The sequence below is a fragment of the Chaetodon trifascialis genome, chromosome 22 (genome assembly GCF_039877785.1).
Source record: "Chaetodon trifascialis isolate fChaTrf1 chromosome 22, fChaTrf1.hap1, whole genome shotgun sequence".
NCBI lineage: Eukaryota > Metazoa > Chordata > Actinopteri > Chaetodontiformes > Chaetodontidae > Chaetodon > Chaetodon trifascialis.
In genome coordinates this window covers 12776099-12799496 of record NC_092077.1, presented here as the reverse complement: position 1 = coordinate 12799496, position 23398 = coordinate 12776099, and the positions used below count along the sequence as shown (strand labels likewise).

General features: G+C 42.6%; 1 protein-coding gene across 1 annotated transcript; it reads right to left on the bottom strand.

Moving 5' to 3' along the window:
• Positions 1-1745: 1745 nt before the first annotated feature.
• Positions 1746-22869, bottom strand: ube2h (ubiquitin-conjugating enzyme E2H (UBC8 homolog, yeast)). Its single transcript, XM_070991948.1, has 7 exons — positions 22595-22869; positions 6178-6254; positions 5070-5144; positions 4930-4969; positions 4128-4180; positions 2610-2738; positions 1746-2513 (listed from the first exon to the last, which is right to left on the bottom strand). The coding sequence occupies exons 1-7, from the start codon at positions 22645-22647 to the stop codon at positions 2389-2391; spliced, it is 552 nt and encodes a 183-aa protein (XP_070848049.1). The 5' UTR covers positions 22648-22869; the 3' UTR covers positions 1746-2388.
• Positions 22870-23398: the final 529 nt, after the last annotated feature.

Sequence of the window (23398 nt, the reverse complement as noted above, 5' to 3'; positions counted from 1 at the left end):
CAAAGCTAACTATCCTGACATGTCAAAAACACAGTTTAACATATATTTGCATGATTTCCATCCTTTCAGTACATCCTAGGTGAAAATGTGAATCGCAATGCAAGGTACGACCAAAGTGTATTTCAAACCTGAGCCATAAAAGTCTAACAATCGCACGTTAGCTCAAATCAACCCAACGCCGCACAGCCCTGGCTCATTCCCCTCGTCTGCAACACAGAGTGAAAATGTGGGTGTCAAATCACAAACTGCACCGGATCAAACTGCAGGAAGAGGAGAATGCAAGTAGGATGAGTAGGAAAAAAATGTGCTTTTCTAGTTACTTTTGACCTTCATGGCTTTTTGGAAACATGGTTTTGGGGGGTTTCTTCGGTGGTCACCTTTCCTGTCGTGATGAGGCACAGAAGTCGAGATCGGAGGTGACGTGGTGATCTCCCGAGTAGGATTCAGCCTCGAATCTCCCGCTCAGGATCCATGATCTGCCACAAAGCAACCAGTGATTCTTACTGCAAGGTCTTCTAGGTAGTCTGACTGCCACGTTAGCCTCAACAAGCGACGCTTGGCCAGTGTCTCTGGGATCAACACTGAGTTTTAAGGAGGCTACAGAGAGGTGTCTTATCACTGTACAAGGTAGATGCTGTACATTTAAAAAAAAAAAAAAACTCAAACGCATTGACCCCCCCATCGGGTGGAAAAAAAAAAAAAGTACAAGAAATAAAAGCCAAAAATCAAAGCTGCAGTTGCAGTCTCTTTCCACACATCATGGATTTACATCTCAACTCTCCACGTTGAATCAACAATGAACAATTTTCTTTTTTCCTTTAGTTAAGAAGCCAAATCTGTACACGGTAAATGAATCCCACTCAACAAACTCTTACTTTCAGCTCTCTTATTTTGCAATCTGCTTCAGAGATCCTGGTGGACAGACATAAAGTGTGGGGGTCCAGTTGATGCAGTCGGGTTACATACCACAGGTCAGACCAATATGAAGGGCATGCATTGGAGCAGACTCCAGGTAACGGTGGAATGTGAGGAGGACCGATACTACACAAACCTGAATCTTCAATAAATCACACTTTTTTTTCCCCTCAGATCCACTCCATAACCATTTGACCATTTTTGTTGCTTTTCACTAAAATCAAAACAGACTTTGGTGGCGGTTTATAAATTCACCAGAAATAGGTGATAATTACATTCTTTCTCGACCTGGAAGGTTGCTCTTGACCATCAGTCCCAATAGAAATTTGCAGAAGCACACTGGCATCCTGCACAATGACAACGTTGGTGCTCGTGTGTTTGAAGAGCCTCCTGACAGCAAACGTGTGCAAGCTGCATGAAATATGAAACTCATATATGGTCAGATGGTTAAAGGGTAGCTCTGGTTTATTTTCTGTTCCCATCATACCAAGTGAGTCTGACCAGAATCTCCACAAAAGCATCAGAGCGAAGCCGCTTTCGTCTCCACTGCCTTCGCCGTGCAGATTACGCAGCTCGTGTACGTTCCACAAATCAACACCAAAAGCACCCAGCGCGTCTTTTTCACCACACTGTCACTGACCCCGCGCTGAGACGTGTTTAATTAATTTGTTTTCCAAGACTCGACCTCATTAAGCATTCATTTTGCACTGCACAGCGGCTCGTGTATGCAGCTGCAGCAGGTCAACAAAGTAACAAAAAGTGAAGTAACATGTCGACATGGCATCCAAACTGAGCGACAAAGAAAGGCTTTTTTTGTTTTTACTGACATGTCTCAATCAATGTGTTAAAAAAGACATGCTTAGGAAGCATTCAGGGTTGATTCATGAGTGTCTATTGGCACTGCACTTTTTTGTATTTTTCTGTAAGGTGTGCTCGTGTGTGATTGTGCGCCTTAAAAATACTGTCTTGACTACAGAATAATATTATAGAGCTGTGCAACCAGGAAAGCCAAGACCTAATCAGCTCTGTAGTGGAGCGACTAACAAAATGTCGGTCAGAATCAATTAGCATTGTGGAAAAAGAAAGGAACTTAGGATTCAGGTCAAACTAGAAAGCATATATTATAGTATATATTTTAAAAAGTGAAATTTCAGGAAAGAAATGAGATGTTCACGGGGACATTTCCTGCCTACGACTACATGACACACCTTCAAAATGCGGTGACGGCAGGGAGAGGACGTGAAAGCAATCGCGACATCTGTGTAGGGAGAAACAGCTACAGAATGGGAGGGGTGTCAAACACACCAAAGGCTAGATATCCATAAAAATCCTTGTTTAGTAGTAATAATAATAATAAAAAAATCAACTTGTTTAAATATGAATATTATAAGTCTGCTTTCTCATGGTTAGGAAATCAAATATAGTCTCTGTGGGGGTTAAAGGTGGGGGCGGGATGGGGGAGCCCTCCTATCACTACAACTCCATGTCCTGGGCCTCGTCTTCTGAGAAATCAGACATGGAGCTTTCAGATGAAGAGTCGCCTGCCCCCTCTTCCTGCTCCTTCAGAGCCTCCTCTGTTGCATATTTCTGGATGTACTCTGCGGAGGGAAAGACAGAGGGCATGGTCAGACAGGAAAAACTTAACAAATATTTCTGTTCTTTCAAGTTTTTCCGAGATTTTGATGAGGTCGAACCTTTGATTTTCTGCTTGTACTCCTCTGGCCGGTGAAGGTACATGGCAGCTGCATCTCCATTCAGGGGGTCGATGGGGTTTGGGTACGCCAGCAGCTGGGGCAGGAACGACTCAAAGATGTTGGTCAGATCTGGGGAAGAAGACGACAGATTTTACCAGCTGAGAGAAATGATCAATCAGGCACTGACATGATCTGCCGATCGTTTAATAGCAGTTGCCGTCAGGTTTCTCCCAAATCTAACCATTAAAGGGGAGACGCTGGAGAAATGCTCGACCAATATTCCGCCAATTACATGCCTAATATAAAAGTGCTGCCTCTGTTAACTGGCCATGGGAAAGCCCATAATCATTTTACACACATGTCAGTCAGTGATGACCGCACAAGAGGATTAAAGACGTATAGTGTATGTGCTGGCAACAAGGCCATAACTGTAAAATCCTCAGCCTGGCCCACAGAGACTACAACCACACTAATCCCTTTCACTAGCTCCCTGCTAGCAGGCCTCAGCTTTCTCTCAGAGCTGAGGCCTGCTAGGAACGCCTGCAGTTCTGCTCTCATCTCCTAGGTGTCACTGCTGAGTCCATTCAAGTTTGGAAAACACTTCCCAACAGTCTATTGTACAGCATTATCATGTTTAGCCAATTTAATCAGCTGCTTTTGTTCCCTCTTGCTTTGTAGAGACTCTTTGCAGACAATGCTCAGTTGATTGGCCTGTTCTTCCCACGTTTCGCCCAATCTGATTTTCTTCCCTCAAACACTCGACACTACAGAATATGCAGCATTTTACGAGCACACAGACAAAGGTAAATTAACACAAATGTGATTCCCAAAATTGATTCCAGAGAAAAACAGGCCAATCTATCTCACTTGGTCACATTAATTGCATTCTCATCAATTAGCAAATCTTTTCCTCTTTCCATCAAAACACTGGAAGCTGAGTTTATTCTGTATCAACCTGCTTAAACCATGTGAGTCTTTAAAATTCTCCTTGGAGTCACATCCAGAACACCAATGAAAATAAATAGGGACGGATGCTCAAACATCTGCTGGGGGTATTACTGTAAAGCCATTTATATTGCTCAACAGCTATCTTAGCCCACGGAGGGGCTGCAATGAGAAATTAATGGGGAAATGAGGAGAAGGGCACAGGGGCACGGAGGGTAGTATAAAGAGACACAGTGACACTGAGAGGAGTGGCCGGGTGAGAAACAGCAAGTACAATCGCTGCCATCGGGAGTATGTGAGCATGTCCCTGTCTCGCAGCTGACAGCCAGTAAATCATTCCTCTCACAGGTCAATGTTTCTGACCTTGCTGGGTGAGGGTATTACCTCGTTAGAGTTCACTTCTCCCCTCACTAAGTAGATTAGGGACAATTGTGCACCACAGTCAAGTGTGCCCACGCTTGCTAGCGTGGGGCCCGCAGTCACCTTTTTGGTGTTGATGGCACCGTGTCAAGTTCTTCGCACATAATCACAGAGGAAACTTAATATGGGCACGCAGGCAGTGGGACTACTCACCATAAAGGGCTGTCCATGTCTGGTTGATGACATCTAAGCACACCGTCCCTGACCTGGGAAACCAAGAACAGTGTTAGAGGGGTAAGGCCAAAGGGACTCTGTGTGCAATGACGTCCCAGCTCAAGTCCACTTTCCTACACTGATGATGTCAACTGCTCGAGCAAGGCTCATTGCTTTGCAAATGAGGCTGAGAAATGCACAATGGTGATATATCCCTTACAGCTCTTAATATCGTAGATCACTAGCATGGCAGTCAATTGTTCCAGTTCAGGGGATTCATGTCAAGCTGTGAAACAGCATGTGACCAGTTCAGACAAAGCAGGTAGTTAAATTCAAATGGCTGACAGTCACAGATAAACATAACTATGTCCTGGTGATAAATATAAAACTTTCTGAGGAGAACCACCTGAATGCACCATTATTTTCTACCTTTGTGTGTCATGACTGGCCCAATTTGGGGAGGAGGCACAGGTTCAGCCTGTCCATCAGGTCCTCCCAGAGGCCAACCTCCTCGGACCGTGTCCTTCAGAGGATCTGGCCTCTAAGTAGTGGATTAACAGGCCCAGGGGAACAAAGAGCTTGGCCAGCTTCAATATTTGTGTGATTTGCTGTAGCTTATATCAAGATCTAGTTATTTCATGGCCTAGAATTTATGGTAGCTCCTGATAAAATAACAGGCAAATATATTTTTGATGAGCTTTATATGAGCGTTAAGGTCCAATAATCCAACAGTCTACACTGCCACTGTTTCAGAGACCAATCAAAAACACTGACACTTTAAACACATGACAAATCAACTTACGCTTCGTCAATGTTGGGATGAAAAATCTTGTTCATGAATCCTGAAAAGGCAAAGGTAGAGATGAAGACAGAGTAAAAAAAGTGACGCGGAACTCAGAAAATGGGCATTTAAAATCCATCATGACATAGCAGAGCCCGTACCTATTGACGGTGATTTGAAAGGGTATTTGTCAGGAAGATCTACTCGCACCTTCCACACGCCTCCCTCATACGGTGCTGTACATGAGGAGGAGACACAAAACATAATGACAGAGGCCAGAGGAGAGACTTTCATTCCACTGATCATCATACTCTATACTTCATGCACTCCAATGGACTTAGACACTGTAGGGTTACGTCATTTTCTGCACTCCTTTCTCCTCTGCACATACAACAACAGAGCCGGGGCCACTTGAGAAACGAGCTACACATTTCGCTTTTCCCTTCGCCATTTTCTTTTATTTTATGCAGTAATGTATTTCAGCCCTGGAGAATTCCCTACTTCCAAATCGCTTCATAGAATACACTGACATCAAAGAGGAAGAGATGGTGTGAGTGTGTGATGCTCTCCCAGAATAGCTGTGTGTAACAGGAACCTTATGTGCCGCCCTGACACTGAACAGCACCATAGATGACTGAAAACACACTTGCTGGGGATGAATGGCCGGGAGCGTGTGCATACGTACGTGGACGTACGACATTGCCGTTTTATTTGGCACGGTTTCAATGCGTCATAAACAGGGTCAAACACCCACATCCTCTCTTTACTGATGCATAAGTGGCAGCGGTTTCAGCGTGACAGATGTTGCGAACAGCATATGAAAGGAGTATTTCCTGCTGATGAGGCCACTCTCCTCATCCAAATTCCCCTCAAGCCTGGCTCCTCTCTTTAACACTTTGTGGCCTCAGGCCTGGTTTCAATCCATTTTACGTTCCCGGCCTGCTGTGACGAACCTCTCTTTATGCACCTAACAAGAGAATGACTGAGATTCCTGTGCTGGCTGCCCACAGGACAACATTCATGGCTACTTCATGCTCTGTTTAGAGTTTAACTAAACATGAGATGTGGTCAGATTATCAGTTTTGCACAGCAATGTTAATCTGGTTTTACAACCAGCTTTAAAAAGGTAAAGCATTTGGTCAGAGGTGAATGACGGGTGAAAATTCAACATCCCACACATATAAATGCATCTTAACTTGTTTCATATCTAAATCATATGGTCTCTTTGGAACAATTAGCCTGAATGAGGATTCAGAAGAGAAGACTTACTTCCTTGTGGTCCGAAAAACTTCACTACAAATTCATTGAGTCCACTGAGGATGGTGACTTCATGCTTACTCTCAATGCTGTAAGGCTGTTAAGGACAAAGTCTTCACATGACTGCATACACATGAACAAACAAGCACAACCTGAGGGACAACAATAATGAACAGTTCTTCAGGAATATTCAGGGTCACTCACGGTCTAGTGTAACATATCATCACATGCTTTGTTTGTATGGGAGACACGAGCAGAGTCTGACCTTTTTCCTCTCTGCAGCATTCCTTCATATCATACAGAGCTATGAGAACTAAAGGGAGAAATGATAGCTTTAGATAGATAATAAAAACAAATCAATACAGGAAAATTACACTTGGATTCTGTTCTGACCCCGAGCCCGGGAGACTCACTTTCAATGACAATCGATAGCTTTGTGCCAATTTGTCATTCTGCACGTTGACTTAATATCTCCCAACTGAATGTGAAGTATGCGGGTCAGTGATTCAACAACAACAACAACAACAACAACAAAAATCATGCACACTCACACCAGCCAGCAGTGGAACATATTCACCCATGCTTCAGGACCATGCAGGCCTCCTTCCACCTGTCACTCTCTAATTAACTTCCTGGACATAAAGCACAAATGAAACACAGTACGGAAGGCCATCTCCCTTTAAAGAGGGCCTGAGATGTGTATGTTACCACCTATACTGCTGGTGTACTTACTATGTTGGCCACATTTCAATATTAAACTAAAAAAAAAAGATATATAAAAACAACTTAGCTACATTTGTGGAGATAACAGACCAGAGTGGCATGCAAGTAACTTAACCGAGATGTCCATTTGTCAAGCCGTAAAGCAGCCAAGTATAAGCTTCCAGCCCTTTTCGTATTTAGTAGTTGTGCAAGCTTCTTTGAAGAGCCCAATTTTCATCATTCGGGTTATTAATTTCTGACAGTTTCCAGACGAGCAGAAACTCTCAAAACGATCTGACCTTCTCCATGCAACAGACTGCAGATAATGTAGATTCTGCAAACATTCAGGTGTACAGATGCTTGGATGTCAACTAGAGTGTGAGAGATGAATAATAATCATAACAACACCACGCTCGCTCATGACCCACTGTACAGTCCAATGCAGTGTAAGAAATCTGGTACTAAAAACACTGCTTGACCTCTTTAACTTGTGATTACTACCGTATTTATGTTTTAATTTTTTTCACCTCCAAAACATAGAGATGTAGAAAACCTGTATATGTGCCTGCATCGTCTTCGACAGGAGAAGTTTATTATGGTGAGTGAAGGCAATAATCACCCAGTGTTTTCCTCTGTAACTCCAGTTACAGATATAATTACAATAATAACAAACCAAAGAACGTTCGCTTATTTTCATTCAGAGCATCATACGGCAAATCCAACATTGCAGCTACATAATATATGCACGATCTGATCATTTTTGATCTCCACGCAGGCACAAAATTGTCACAGAGAAATGATTTCCCTTTCATGTGAGCACAGGGAAGAAACACAGGAAATAAAACTGAAGCTGAGACAGACTTAGAGAGAAAATACACAAGTGTAAAAGAAAGAGAGGGAAACGATCACAGAATGAGAGAGAAAGACACTGGAGGTATATGTTACAAGAGATGGGAAAAAAATGAAGTTTCCCATGCCACACAGCAGCAGCTGGCTTGTCAATCCTGATTCAGTGCATATCCCATTAGCGGTAACACTGACCCCCAAAGGGTTAAATCAAACTGGAGGTTATTTTAAGCTCTGGTTGAGTCTGCGAAGAGCAGACTGAATCCCTGGCTTCGGCAAGGAAATGTGTCATTGTCAGACAGAAGAGGAACCTCTCTGTTCTGACTGCTGGAGTCGAGGAGGCTCTTTGATGCAAAGTCCGAGGCAGAATAAATGACCACTAGAACCACGAGGACAATACTAATCTAAAGCATGCTGGCAACAACTAGCCATATGCAATGAGGAGACACCGGTCAGACTAGCATGTCAGACTACTGTGCATGCATTATGTTTACACTCTGCAGCTCACCAGGACATCTATGCACCTAAGTGAAACTACTGATGTGCACCACCACATGAGAGGGGGAAGCAATGCCGAGGAGGGGGATGGTATTGGACTGTGTGCATTATGTTATAGAAGAGGGCAGTGAGGCAGGGTGAAGGATACGCTATTAATGGGGGTTGGATCAACGCTGATTATGCTGAAGGCTAATTGACATTGGCCATACAGACTGAGAAGCCAGAGAGGATCTGGTTTCACTGTGCAAAATGCGACTTTTCCATTTACCTTTTAGACATTCAGTTGACACTTGTGGGTACAGGTTTACGGGGTACTGTGTCGCAGGAGTTCACTTTACAAGACTGCAACATTACGAGCAAGCAGAAATGCAAAGGTCGGGGTCTTAGTGATCTCTAAACATTCGTGTAACCATAGCCAGACCATGTGAGAGAGGGATGAGGAAAGGAAAGGGAGTAGCTCATATTGCACTGACTGACTTTTCACATTACACTCACACGATAATGATGTGAACAGAAGTTACTTACACACACTGAAAAAAAATTACTCGTAAGTTCATTTAAGCGCAGTCAAAGGTCACAAATAACTAAGCACCTACCATCTATCGCCACCATCACAAATACAATCACACACCAACCCCGTCCTCCTTAAAAAAACCCTCGGTTATTCATAACACGAATGTGGTCTTGGTTGATGTGTCTGGTTAAAAACCGCTGCAGCAACCTGCACACACATTAGTCACAACCTTAATCTTAAGAACAATCTTGGGCTTTGACGTCAACACTCTCACCATCTCCTCTCATCTGTGTCTTACATAAGGTCAATCCCAAAACTATGAATTCTCTTTGATGGGATGCTGGCCATCTTCCATGTCATCATGACACAATGGTCTAATCCAATGGTCTTTTGTTTAATACCGTGAGACCCACAGCTCCAAGCACTCATTCCCTCCACCCAGTAAATAACTGCAAGTCACTGTTAACAACAGCTCCCTCCCCCTTATGAAGGAGTTTGGCAGGTCTGTTAAAACAGACAGGAGTTCCTGGTAGAGCCTGCAAATTCCCAGCTGTTTGATTGGGTAGAAGATGTTCTGAGAGTGGAGTTGACAAACAGCCACTCAGCCAGCCAAACAATGAGAGGAAGATAAGTGGATGGAAGCAAAACTAGATAGGCAGGATATTGAGAATATACCATTTAACTACATGTGCTGCAGTGTTTACATGCACATTAATATTACTTTTATATTTGGGGCTTTAAAATATTTTAAGTGCGCGTGTCCAGTCAAGTGAAGTCATTAAGTTACACTGACAGTGTAAACAAAGCAGCTGAGAATGATACAAGTTTACACGTTAGCCTGAAAAAGATGGTATTTACTGCTCTAATGTTCAGTTGCGTAAATGTCAGATCACACTTAATAATTAATTTTTAAACAATTAACTCCCAACAACAGCCTTTTGATTAAGGTTATGCATTTATTTGTTCCTCATTCCCAGCATAACGTCATTCTGTCCATCCCTTCACCTTGGATTAGTATAGATAAGTCATAATCTGTGGATAGCACTGGGTCAATATCCTTTTACACACACTTCTAATCTGACACACAGAGCCCAATCAATCCAGAAGAACATACACACGCGTCCTCATCACCAGATCTCTGACAACCCTGAAAGCTCTGAACTGCAACAACACAGTCTCCTGTGTGAACATCATCTCACTGCGAGACTTCCTTCATAAAATGGCATGGTGGCTTGAAAACACTCACACTCTAAAACACTATGTAGAAAGAAAAGGTCTAAAAGAACTACTTTCAGACTACCAATTAGCCACTTTAAAATGTTTCAATGTTTATCCAAGCACTAAATTCAATGCTATCGTGATTTAGAACTTTAGAAAGCACATTTAAAGGCTGAAGTGTAAAAATATGCAGGGAATAGCATTTATGGTCGTGGTCTAGACAGGCCTTGTTTTCTTTCTGGTCCATTCAGGCCGCTATCCCTGTCTGACCCTAGATCAAAATATCCAATCCTGACCAACCCCTTTCTAAGTATGGAAAACAAACATGATGGGGAATCATAAACAGCACTCTGTCAAACAATGCGGTGTCAATTGCACTCGAGTATTTGCCTCTTTGGAGCCAGAAGTTGTTGGTCTGGTAAAAGGGAGGCACTGGCTGGTTTCAAAGCAGCTCCTTCCTTTCATCCACCGGGTGATGCAATTAATCTAAAAAACGCATAAGTGACTTATTTTCATTCTTCTCAAATATTGAGAAACAAAACAAGCAAGCACCAAAATGCTTCATAGTAACAAAATCAGCACAAAAAGACCACATGCCTTCAAATATTGTGTATCTTGTTCAACACAGGCATGTACAGTCAGTTTCAAAAAGACCAAACTAGCTCCTCAGGCCAGTTTAGACTATTTACATTTCAGCATACAATACTCTGACCACCTGCTGACACCCACAGCTTCAAATAATCCCTTTACTTGGAGCTTCTGGGCAGACTCCACTGAAATAACAGGAAAGGCAGCAAATCAAATAATCCCAAAGACATGGGGAGAGAGCTAAGTTACTGAGTAACAGAAGGGACACCATGCAGAATTTCCAGTTATTAAAAGGCAATGACCAGAGAGGAAGACTGTCAAAGGCTGAACATAAGAAGCAGTGCTTGTGTTTCAGACTGGGAAAGCAAAGCTAAGACATCTGCCTGAAAGACACTAATAGTCTGCAACCCCCCAGAAGACAGCGGGGAAGAGGAACATAAAAAGAGAAGGTAGAATAAGGTCAGCCAACAGAGCAGAGGGCTGAAACAGGGGAGAAACGAGCGAGAGAAGATGAAACAGTGAGCTGTTGAAGAATAAAATGAAAGAAATATGCAAAGAATGATGCCAAAGGAGAGGCAGAGGGATGGCGATGCAGAGATAATGAGAGAAAAGAATTCGGCCTGGTGAATGCTGATCTAGCCTGGCAGGCAGATCTGTGGATGTGAATGACATCATTGCTGTGGATTGCAGGCCAATGATGATGATGATGATGATTCTGATGATGATGATGATGATGATAATGATTTTGCCTGTGTGTATACAGAAAATGAGCAAAACCCGTATCTGGACTTCAAGAGGAAAATGTATGCCGTAATAGTTAAGATACAACTCAGATTCCCAGGTCATCGACAGGTCAATATTGGCAGGAGATTCTTCATTGGAAAAAGCACCCTCATGCAGTTTTCTTCTGAAGAGCTTTTGCTTGGAACCAGGTGAAAGCTAAGCTGAAGAGGTGAAAGAGCATAAATGTGTGTCATCTGTACAGACAACACATCAGAAATAAAACCGGAGACATTATTAATAAAAATAGAGAATACCATGGGACCACATTAAGAGCCCTGTGGAACACCTCTATTGATAACCTGTGACTGAGAAGACAGCTTTGCGTGATGACATTTTAAATAAGAATTAGGGGTGGGTGGGTGGGTGGGTGCTGGTTTCATCATTATCACTGGTGCCATGTCCTGCCATGTTGTGGTTTTTGCAATACTGTGACAAATGTTTTAGCATATTAAAAATAACATGCTTCGCTGTGGCTGCCATAACCTGCAGGTAGAAAGCTACGCACATACTCAGAGAACTTGATTTACACCCAGTGACACTATTTAACTACTATTTTCCTCGCTACAACGCCCACTCTGATACCACTAAGATGTTGGTGGTAACATTATGAGCAGAGCATGCCAATTTCTCTGCTGCTGGCTGCATGAAGCAAAGCATAAAGGAATGAACATCAGTGGATTAACTTGATGGAAATGTCCACAACAACTAGAAAACTCTTTGGCTATATGTGTAGGCTGATCATTTTACCTCAGACTGCTCTGAGGGCAAATACAGAGCAGGATTCACTACAAAACTGAAGCTCGGGGATGGATTGATAGCGAGTTCTAACTCAGACCATGTTAGTTTTGCTATTTTTAAGTTGCTTTATGTTTGTTTATTCTGTAGGTTAGCCTATTGAATTTGGCATAAGCATGGCTAATGTCGCTAGCTGCATCTATTGTAGACTCACGCTGGAGCAATGTTGGCATATTGAATGTTAAGGGACAGTCAAAAGAAGCTGTGCAAACATTAAGCGTAATTTGAAGGCAATTAAAAAAGCAGAGTAGCAGGTTAGATGTGGGAAACAGTTTCTCAGGTTGCTTTTAGTGCAGTCCCATAAAGCCAGACCTTATGTTATCTCCACATTTCATACTGCAACACAAGCTCAGCTGAATTTGTCACTACAGGAAAGTCCCCTATGCTGCGTGCCACATCATGAAGTGTGTCTGTTACTGCTGTAAAAGTCCTTGTTGACATTACCCCTTGTCAAACTCTGAGAATGATCCACATTACATTTACTAACTGTACATACAGACTGTGTATGTTGGCATGTAATCACTCCAAAAGACTGCCTACTGCAGAATTTAGCCGCATATAAAAAATATGGCAAGTATATTGAGGAGGATTGAGGCTATGAATTACCCTGTATCAGAAGCAAGGCAAATTCTTATGTCATGTCCTGCCACTAGGGAATACTGCTTCAGTTTCAGTTTCAGTTTCAGACAAGCGAAATGCCTTGCTGCATATCTACATAAGATGAAATTCATGCTGACAGCAGTAAGTTTTTGTTTGCTCTGAACAGTTGGTATTGTCTTGAAAAGAGAGAACATACATAGTGATTGGATGATTGATTTGTCAATTCAGTTGTTTTAAATGGCAGAAGACACACTATAACCTTCACAGAGAGTAACGTGTTTGAGAGCACATCTTTCTTCAGAGATGAGGAACTCTGAGGCAGCGGCCTCCCTTTTGTTTTCTCTCACTCACACACAGATTGTAGCGACAATGTACAATCAAAGGCCTTGCAGATGAAAGGCAGGAAACATAGCAGCTGTCCTCAGGGTGTGAGCAATGTGTAGGCTTCCTCCAACAAAAGAGATGCAACTATCGACTACTAAAAGAAATGTACAAGCTAATATTCATTACCTACCAAAGACAGGAAAAAGAAGGAAACAACAAGCTACATTTTGCAATAAGAAAAGAAAGCAGCATTGTACAAATGAAGAACAATAATGAAACAGGCAACAAAGTCAATAGCAACATTACACAAACAACAAAGCTGTTCCTTCTTCTTTCTCAAAATATGGGCTCAATGCCCACTCTCTGATATGAGGCCTTATTCAAAGAGACTCAGAGGAGAATGAATTTTGCATGTGTGAGTGAGAGAATGAGTGTAAGAAAGTATGCTCATTTACAGTCTCTGCCAGCACAAGTCTTTATCTATGCATGTGCACCGTCTCATCCAAAATCCTTGTCAGTGTGTAAATGTGCCTGTGTTCGTGCATTAAACTTTCTAGTATGTATTAGTGCACTGCGCCCAGCAAAGCAGGATTACGGCGTGACCTCCACAACATTCAGCGGCCTGAAAACAGAGGCAGCTACTGTAGCACAGCAGCCGTCCTGCCACAGCAGGCAGAGCGAGTGATAGCCACAGTCCTACCGTGAGAGCGATTTAATCAGTTCAACACCAAACAAACACCGTTCTCCTCTACAGCCAAACCCACTGACCCACTCCACTCTCTCTCTCACACTGGGCTAACATTTTCCCCCTGCTGTTTACTTTCTTTTATTGCTCATTAAGTCGAATTCTCTCGACTCAATTTGCATGCAGATTTGGAGCCTAACCATTTCAACCATCAGAAACCCCATGAAACCCCAGCTCATTGACTGAGTACATAGACAATACTGTGAATACATGGTGAGCTAAAACAGGATGAAAATGAGAATGAACCAGACTACAGACGGTGCAGCACAACTTTTTCATTTACAACACTGATATTATGACAATACCAAGCTGGGATTGTAGATTTTTTACCTAAAAAGCTCTTAATTATCAATCAATATGCAACTTGCCTGCTGCACCATTGATTTGGTTTAAGTGAGAAGCCCTTTAGGGCTCCATCAAAGTGAAGCCAACAAACAATCATTAAGTTTAGCTAGCTATATTTGACTAATGCTAAAGAGAAGAGGTGTGGGAGAAAAAAATGAGAGCAACAGATGCCTCAATACTCATTTTCACAAAGGGAGTTTTAATTTGGGTACAGCTGAAAAGCTGCTAATCAACAGCTTGACAGAACTCAAAGGTCACACTGGCTTAGGGTTCTTTACATTATGAACAAATGGTGCAGTAAGGAGTTAACAAGCGTTTGCATGTTTGCTTGACTGATTTGAAAATTGTGGTGCCCACAAATGTAAGGGACTCATACAAGCTAATGCTGTGCATACTGCCTCTTATTCATGGTCCGAAATCTGATTTAGATGAGCTCTGCAACAACCACAGCTCATTTGCCCTGTTTGTTCAAGGTAAATGTATGGCCTGGTTGTTCTCAGCTCTCCTATGAGGCAAGGGGGTCTTGGCTGTTCATGATTACCCCAGCTGGCTCTGATAACTGAACAGAGGTGTACTGATATGATAGCAACAGGCCTGCGGCCCTGCCAGTTATTCTCACTTCCCCCTTTTCCTGCCCATGTCCCACAAGAGATATGAGAGATCTCCTTTTCAGCTAACTAAGGTCTTAATAATCTTAATACAACATACTTAGAAACCGACTCCACATGTGATTGTTTCTCAATATGAAAGCAGAACTAATGAATTAGCCACAAGAAATGATCTAATCCTTCAAAGGCTAGGCTAAAATAACTGATAAAGCTCACCATCACGCTATAAAAACACAATATATTCTGTTATCAACAATGCTGGCCACAAACAAACTTATGAAGGGATGGGGGGGGACAACCAGCTTTCTTTAGGTCAAGATTTTTAAAGCATTACATGAGGCACATCAACTTACTTTAACCTTTGCATATCAGTAAAAATACCAAAAAAAGCTCCACTGATCTCTTAAACCCTGAACAAAACAGGCCTGTTATCCTCGCGTTCATTCATTACTTTGCCAACTACTGCTGCCTCACAAATTATCTTAGGAAACCAAATGGACAGCAGTTAAATCAAATAAAACATTTTAGTCAGATGGCCAGTTTTCAAATTCTTATGCTCGGTCATAAGGCTTAAGCTAATAATGAGAAATGTGCCACAGCACTTGGTATGCACTCAGTTCAGTGAACTGACAGGGCATAGGAACCTCAACTGTGAGTAAAAAGGCTTAATCTATGCTGCTGATACTCTTTTCCTTCCGACTGGCCTCTCTCACAGGTTACAGTATGTGTTGTGGTTTTGTTTATGGAACTCCTGAAAACTGGGTCACTTATATGGAATCAAGTTGGACAGCTTCCTGCCTTATCAAACCTATTTATCTGCAGCTTTTCAAGTTTGAAGAGTCAAACAGTGTATGTTAACATGCTGCACTTTGGACAGGTCACAGGTCTGGTTGTGTTACAGAAGAACAAAGACGCATTCCCCATTTCTGTCCTGAAATCTGGTTCAAAACGTCAAATCAAAATTAACAACTATCCTTTCAACATTTCAAGTGTGGCGTTATAAGCAGGGCTTGACTTAAACTGTGCTCTCGGCATGCTCAGCTCATTCTAACACATAAAGTATTTAAATAGTGATGAGCACTCGGAGAATGTGCAGTCTGTGTTCAAGAAAAACCTTGCAGCAGGTTTTACATATCAATGGACATCGGGCCCCAAAGGCCAGACTCACTGAAATCCACATGTAAATGTCTGGTAGCTGTGAAGTGCTTCACTCACTGGATGGTGGATGGACAATAAGCGAACTCTGAATACCACAGTTCCACTTCTGCTTTAAAAAATTAAAGGCTCAACATGTAGAATTTTAACCCAGTTAACGTATGATAAAACAAGGGATCACAGCTCCAACTGTAATTACGGCAGTTACTGCGAAGCAAACAAAAAAGTCCACAAAAAAACTTGATATGCGATTACATAAAAGGTTGACCAGCACGATGAACTTGTTTACATTTCACCAGGTCTCATTCATAAGTGTTGAAAATGTTTTCTCAGCTCAGCTAGACATGAGGCTTTGAGAGCTGCTTTGAAAATTCACATAAATGTAGAAGCTGTCTTCACAATCCACAATTTGCACATGCAGCGAAACAATATAAACCACTTTTATATTTTAGCGGCCAAAAAATAAATATATACATAAAAATGAAATTAAATAGCTCAGCTCAATATTCAAGAGCAAACCCAAGATACTCCAATTATATTGCAAAGCAGATTTGGTTTCCGTTAAATACAGGCCTGGGTACATTCTGTTAGCTGATGGCTACCTCCCTGTGTGAGAGCTGGAGCGTTCTTTGTCTTCTCTGGTGAGAGATGAGAGCCCACCCACTGCAATCAAACGTGAACCCTTCAGCTGCTCCTCCTCTCAGCCCTTGACTAAATCAACAGTCTATTTACAGGAATAGCACAGTGCCTCTGTGTGTATGCATGCGTGCGATCGTGCATGTACACGCAAACAAAATGATTATTAATGATCACAAAACTGAGGGACAGGAGCAACAATGGCCTGAGTCTGAGGCAACTGTTTAATGAGCACATCTACTGACAGACTGCTGTTTGTTGTAAAGGCATAAAAAACCTTGAATTTCAACACTGACATGCTGAGGAAACTGCTAAGAAATCCAAATTTCACCACAGCGAGAGACAGACCCATGGCTAATTTTATCAACTTGATACAGACGCACAGAGGCAGATTACCAGATAGAGGCAAGTATAGGGTGTGGATACTGTAGGATGCACTTTTTTGATAAGGCTTCATAGATAGAACACAACTGGGTTCAGCATCACTGGCCCATATGCCAACGTACAACCAAACATGAAGCTAGCCTATCGTCACTCCTTCGATTTTCCACATTAAAGCAGCAGTGCACGCGAGTGGCAGAGGCAGACTGAGCTTCCCAGTGCCAGAAAAAAAAAATCACGCGAAACAAAGAGAGGAACTTCAGTCCATCTGTTTTTTTAAAGGGAACTCAGCCATGCGTGCAGGAAGCGTTACTGTTTGCACTGTCGGATTAACAGTGAGGGCCTCAAATCTCCTACTGTTGGAGATGCCTTGCTCCTGGACCCCCAAAACAGGACTGTCAATCAAGGTGGGGGCCCCTGGGCTAGAGGGGGCCTCATCCACAATGTACTAGGCTACCTTATGTTCACTCATGAAGAAATAAAGAGGAAAAAAGAGCAGGAGCATAGTTAGGGCTGGATGATGGAGCGTACTTTTAAGAGCACCTGCATGGATGCAGACAAGGATGTACACTCAGCAATCACAAAAAGAGGAGATGTAGATAGAGAGACGCAGAAAATAAGTTATATTTCCGAGCTTTCAGACTGACAGAAAGAGACGATCAAGGCATGACGCAAAAGGGAATAGAAGAAAAATGTTTTTGGTCCTATACAATTACATTCTGTTCCCGAATTTCCTCACGCTCACAGCCCAAGAACCACAGCATATAAATGTTAAGACATACACTATATTTGACTATATACAAAACAACACCATTTGAAGTTAGTTGTTATTTTTTCAGCTTTCCCAGGACTTGAAGACACCGTAAGTTAATCCCTTTTGATTCCATACCATCACAGGCTGAGTATGTACATGGATGGGCCATTCCCTACACAGTCTTTGCATGTGTTTGAGCTTCTTACTACAGATTAAATATTAACCTGGAGCCACAATAAACATGGTCTTCAAAGTGATAACTGGGCTTTGAGGTTAGCAGCATGGTCATGCCTACTGAAGCAAGGCTAAGTAGAGGAAAAATCATGGCTGTGGTTATCTCCCATCACCAAACATATTGTACATTCCCATCCAAAAAACATGCAATTTGACTGTGTATAAATTGCCACATCTGTTTTGTGTTTCTGTTAGTCATGTGCTTTTATATCTAGAGCACATGCCATTTTTGTTGTCACCATAAAGCAAAATGGTACTACTGCTTCCATGATTTCAGTAACCGTCTTAGCTTCTTTGTGTGCACCGCTGTAAAGTTATACCTATTAAACCCTAATTACAAATTACGTTGTTAGTTTCTGCAACTTCATCATCACACCAGAGCTTTCCCCATTCTCGTCATGGGTTCATCATTCTTCTGTTCATTCAGCTAATCTCTCAGTCAGGAACAGGCAGAAAACTGCTGGCTCCTTCCCTACAGTAAACTGCGTCTAGTTGGTTCAGTGCCGCAATAATAGCACCGCAGATTAGCTGCCCGTGACTGTGTGACATGGTCTGACACAGCAGAGGGAGGTGGAGGTCACAGGGTCTTCTGTAACGGGAAAACACAAAAGACTCCGCTGCTGATGCTGTCCGGATGTCATGTTACAAGGGCACAATGGGGCTGAAACACCAAGCGGAGAGCACGTAAAGCTCAGGATTGGTATTCCACTCAGAGAGGGTGGAGGGATACGGTGGGTTAGGGATTGGGGGAAGACATTAAAAAATAAAAAATGGAGGAGAAGGAAGTGGATACTGCCCCTCGAAGCCTACCCCCTGACTGTGGACAAGTGAATAAATCAGGATTACTGAAGGCCAAGTGCTGCTTCAACAGTCACTTCAGGGAAAAAAAGAATCCTTGAAGTAAATCTGGAAATGCAAACTCACCACCTAAGGTGAAAGATGAAACACAACTCAACAGATGATTTGGAGTGAAATGATGAAGACCTATACACACCGGTACTGAAACCAGGTATCATGATGGATACTGGAGCCGGTGAAGCATGCAACATCCCTCCCAGCTACTCCACACAGTCTCAAATGTAATTCACTAGTGGCCATGCTTCGCAGAACTGCAATCCAATCACTTTCAGACCTTCTAGCAGCAATTGAAAGGTTGAAAGGTGCAGCGGAGACGCAGTTTTGTTTACATGAAAATGTCCCAGCAGCCCCTCTGATGTAATGAGATTTCATATATGAACAAACATACACCTCAGGCCTTCAGGCTCATGCTATCATAAAGATAAACATGCCATAAGGACAATGCAGCAGTGACTCAGGAAGTGCCTTTTCAAAGAGCTGACCAAAGTGAGCCTTACTGATTTGAGAGAGTCTCAAAATCTGCTGCTTCTTATTAAGAACCCATTAGGTTCCTTACATCTTTTAGCAGAATACCTATACATCTTTACTCATTGAATTCCATCACTTTCATGTCACAGAAATTGTGCAATATGTTTGTTTACTTGAGCATCCATAAGCTATTTAATCTGATCTATTAGATGACAAGCCAGAGAAGCTTAATAAGTAATAGCCTTGTTAAGGGGAAAAAAAATCAATATATTTCAATGAAAAACCTGACAGTCTATTACATGTGTATCCTCTTTTGTGACCACAGAAACACATACGCATTTGAACAAACATGCCTTATCTTCCTCAGGTCATAATATAAACTGGTGTACAGATAATTCCACACATTTCCGTTCCCATCCAATTCTCTGCATTAGCATCCATAGGCCAGACACGACAAGAGCTTGTGCTAGCATTCAAAAAAGGCTTAGCCCTTTGTAATCTACCTGTGCTCAAATTCCAGCAGCTTACTGCTTGAAAGCATTTGTAAAGCGAGTAGGCCAACGACGAACACATGCAAATAATAGCACAACTACCTACACAGTATGTGCAGTCAACCCCACACAACAAGCTGAATGTAAAGCGCTTTGAAATGGCATGCTCTTAGACTCTGGTTCAAGAGCACAGTGTTCCAAAATTAAAGCAACATGTCCAAAAGCGAGGCTGAATAGCCAGTGGCCGAGAGTTATACAGGTCATTGGAGAACACTAATTTAAGGTTTAGGACTACAATTTGGCAAGAACTGGACAATAAACAAGCTGTCTCTTGCCACTCAAGACTATAAGTTTACAAAGGAGGGGTGTGAAAGAGCATGGGACACAAAAAATACAATGTCATGTCATCTTCTCCATGAACATATATCATTAAATAGTACAGAGAGTTAAGGCTACTAGCACGCCAACACAAATGCTGTACATTTGGTGCTAAAAGCGAGCTGCCATCCATCGGTGTGGCTTAGAACAAAGCTTAAAGCCAGAGATACTACATGCTGAGGTCATTCTGACATTCATTTTCATGAATCCCCTAATGGCCTCCGCTCTAGATTCGCAGCTCTCCGGTGGCCGCAGCAAATTAATGCGTGAGGGCTCTCAGTGTCAGCCCATAAGAAAGAAGCTGCTCATGTCTAAAAGGCGGTGTGAGTTTCGGGTTTTGGTTACACCAGGGGGGGGACGCAGGAATAGGGAGCACAGAGAGGTGGTTGTTACAGCTAGTTTTGCTCTGGGGACACAAACAGAAGGACGGAACTGTTTCCCATACCAGTAACCTGGAGCCCTCCCTATTTTAACCCAACAAGACCGCCTAGTCAGCAGTGAAGCATGTGCCATGTGAGCCAGTAAATGTCAATTCCGTAGATCTACGTTTAAACACACATGGCTGTCTCCCTTAACATTTGCTGACCACTGCACAACCACAGTATCGCAAAACACACACAGGTCATTGTATGGAATTGAGCAGGTGGCATACAGCAAACCTGCTCTTGCCTGTCAGTCAAGTAGCTCAAGAAAGAGGGGGGGTGTACTGCGACTGCAAGGCAGCATGTGTGGTGCAATCCTTAAAGACGCTTGTTCTGTCTGCTTCACCACTCTGTCACGGCTGCAATAGCCTACACATAAGAGGAGTCGAGTTGGGGGGAGCATAAACTTGCTCAAACAAGCACTGTTGATAGCTGGAAGCTGTAACAAAATGCCAAAGGCAACAGGACAAAATAACAAGAGAAATTCAGCTAGCTGCAGCCTCCTTGTTGAGGTGTATTCACTTATAGCAGCCCCATGCAGTTTCAAATGTACAGTCCACTGATATTCCAACTCTAATGTGAGGAAATAAGGCTGTATGTGTTATGAAATGCGGCATCGGCATTGTGCAAGTCATATAGTACAGCGCTTTATAAGCAAAAATTACTACACTACAGCAATTCTTCAGTTTAATTAAAAAATGAAAAGATCAAAGTCCCAAGCCTTTCAAACTTTTCCTTTTTAACCATCATGTCGACCCTGCTGGGACAAGTTTACATCCCTTGTTTTTGGTTTGTTTTGACCAGCCCAGTTCTAACCCCATATTTGACTAAGCTGTACTGCCATCCCATCAGCTGTTCTAAGTCCCTCCCTCTCGTGGTTTCCGGCTAGTAACAGGCGACCCAATCATTAAGCTGGTTTCCACTGTGTTGGGACAAAAAACAAAACTCCTTATTCACACTGTTCTTCTGGAACATCGTATGGACTGGAAACATGTAGTACTGGTTCATCTTTAGAGCCCCCACTATCAGCCCTAAAGCGAAGTTGTCCACATAAATCAGCAGTACAAAAGTAAACATGGTGACAACGACTTGAAAAACAGAACACACTGGATGCTGCCTAAAAGTTCAAGCATTCCACAGTGACAACGACTGCAGGCTCATGACACCTGCTGTACCACTTAAAACAGCCGCCATGCTCCACTTCCCATGCAAATATCTCGAAAAACAACACACGGCGACCAGTCTAAAATGATACAAGTTGGGCTTCCATATATTTGCCTGCAGACACTGAAGTACAGTGAGACACACAGATCAGGTGGCCATTTTGATGTTGAAATTAACCCAGCAGACTAGCTCGCCAGCTCAGTGGCGATACAAGGTAGCATTTCAAGTGGCAGATGCAATAACACAATTAGAAAGCCCTGAGCAACGTTACGAAGCGAAGCTAATGAGACCCTGAATGCTACACATGCTGTAACAACGCCAACGTTTTTACGAGAGCAGAACAAAAGACAGCAGCATTTTCAGTTGACGTTAGCCTTACGTTATGTAAACAAGCTCCTGTGTCAACGTGTAAAGGGGCAGTTTGACTTAACTCCCCTGACAACAACAGGCTGGACAAAGAAACCAAATTGCCATAAGGTGTTTTAAAAAGTCTACCGCTGCCAGGTCTATCGGTGGTGCAACAAGATGAAAGACATTCCTGGAAAATGAGAACAACGTTAGCGCCTGTTCGGCTGTTACAATTATTTTCAAATCACGTTATTAACTAGCTATGGCTAAAGATACAATTATACAGAACTGGACAAATGCTAGCAGGACATGGGACCGATCTGATTAGCTGGTGTCCCGATAAGCGACTGAAGGTTCGCAGGACAGAAATAGCTAACACTTGGCTTTGCTAGCAAAATGTTGTTTACACAAAAACACCAGTCATTCACAATGAAGGCTCTTTCTGCTTTGGGTTACCAAGACAAACAAGCAGCATCAATAAACAGGGTTTGCTCATATCACATTTCCACATACATCAGGACATAGCTGACTAAACAGCGATTGAGAGGCTGTTGTTTATGTTCAGAAAGGATACAGTTTCACCACATCGGTATCCATTCGCCTTTTACCCGGACTTGGAGACGACATTTTTGCTATTTCCACCGCAAAGCACCAGTAAGTAAACTGAAAGCTAGCCCCCGAAACGCTAGACAGTCTAGCAAACTGTACTATCCGAAAGTTAACATTTGCTTTCAGAAATGTTCACCGCAAAACGTCTTCACAGTTCAACGTCTCCCTGTCCTAATGACTAGCTGTGCTAACGTTAGACCTCTGCTGTTCACTGCCTCTCAGCGTTCTGACCATGGTTCTGACAAGCTAGGATCACTCCGCGGACTACGTCATATGTGTGCGACCACACGTCAGTATAAATGGCGATCTTTGTAGTTTTATTAGTGAACACCTTTGGTTTTGTAGCTTGAATTTCATGTGAACATTACTTATATTGCCATTTTCTATCTAGGAACTTAAAAAGTAATACAGAAATATCAACACAGACAAAACATAACTATTAAAGCAGTCTTCAAGGTTTTGCTATTCAGGAGGTTACTCTTGTTGCTGTGGCACTGGTTCTGTGGTTTTCTTCCATGTTCTCCACCAGAGGTAAGTGACACACCCAAGTGCTGGTTGCAAGAATATATACCTCAAAATGTCTGGCCACAGCTGACAATCCTTAGAGGAAAACATTCTCCCAAAGGTACAAACTGTGGGAAAACTTTGCTGCAAATAGAGCTTTGTATTTTTTGGAGGAGGAGGACATGAATTAAATCAGCTAATTCCTGCTTTTTCCTGCTAAATGGCCAAACCCAAATATGCAGCATTACAAGGACACACAAGAGAC

Coding starts and splice junctions, on each gene's coding strand:
- ube2h (XM_070991948.1), bottom strand. CDS start 22,647: ATGTCGTCTCCAAGTCCGGGTAAAAGGCGAATGGATACCGATGTGGTG. Junction 5,145..6,177: donor GTTTTTCGGACCACAAGGAA/GTAAGTCTTCTC, acceptor CCTCATGTACAG/CACCGTATGAGGGAGGCGTG. Junction 4,970..5,069: donor TTTCAAATCACCGTCAATAG/GTACGGGCTCTG, acceptor TTGCCTTTTCAG/GATTCATGAACAAGATTTTT.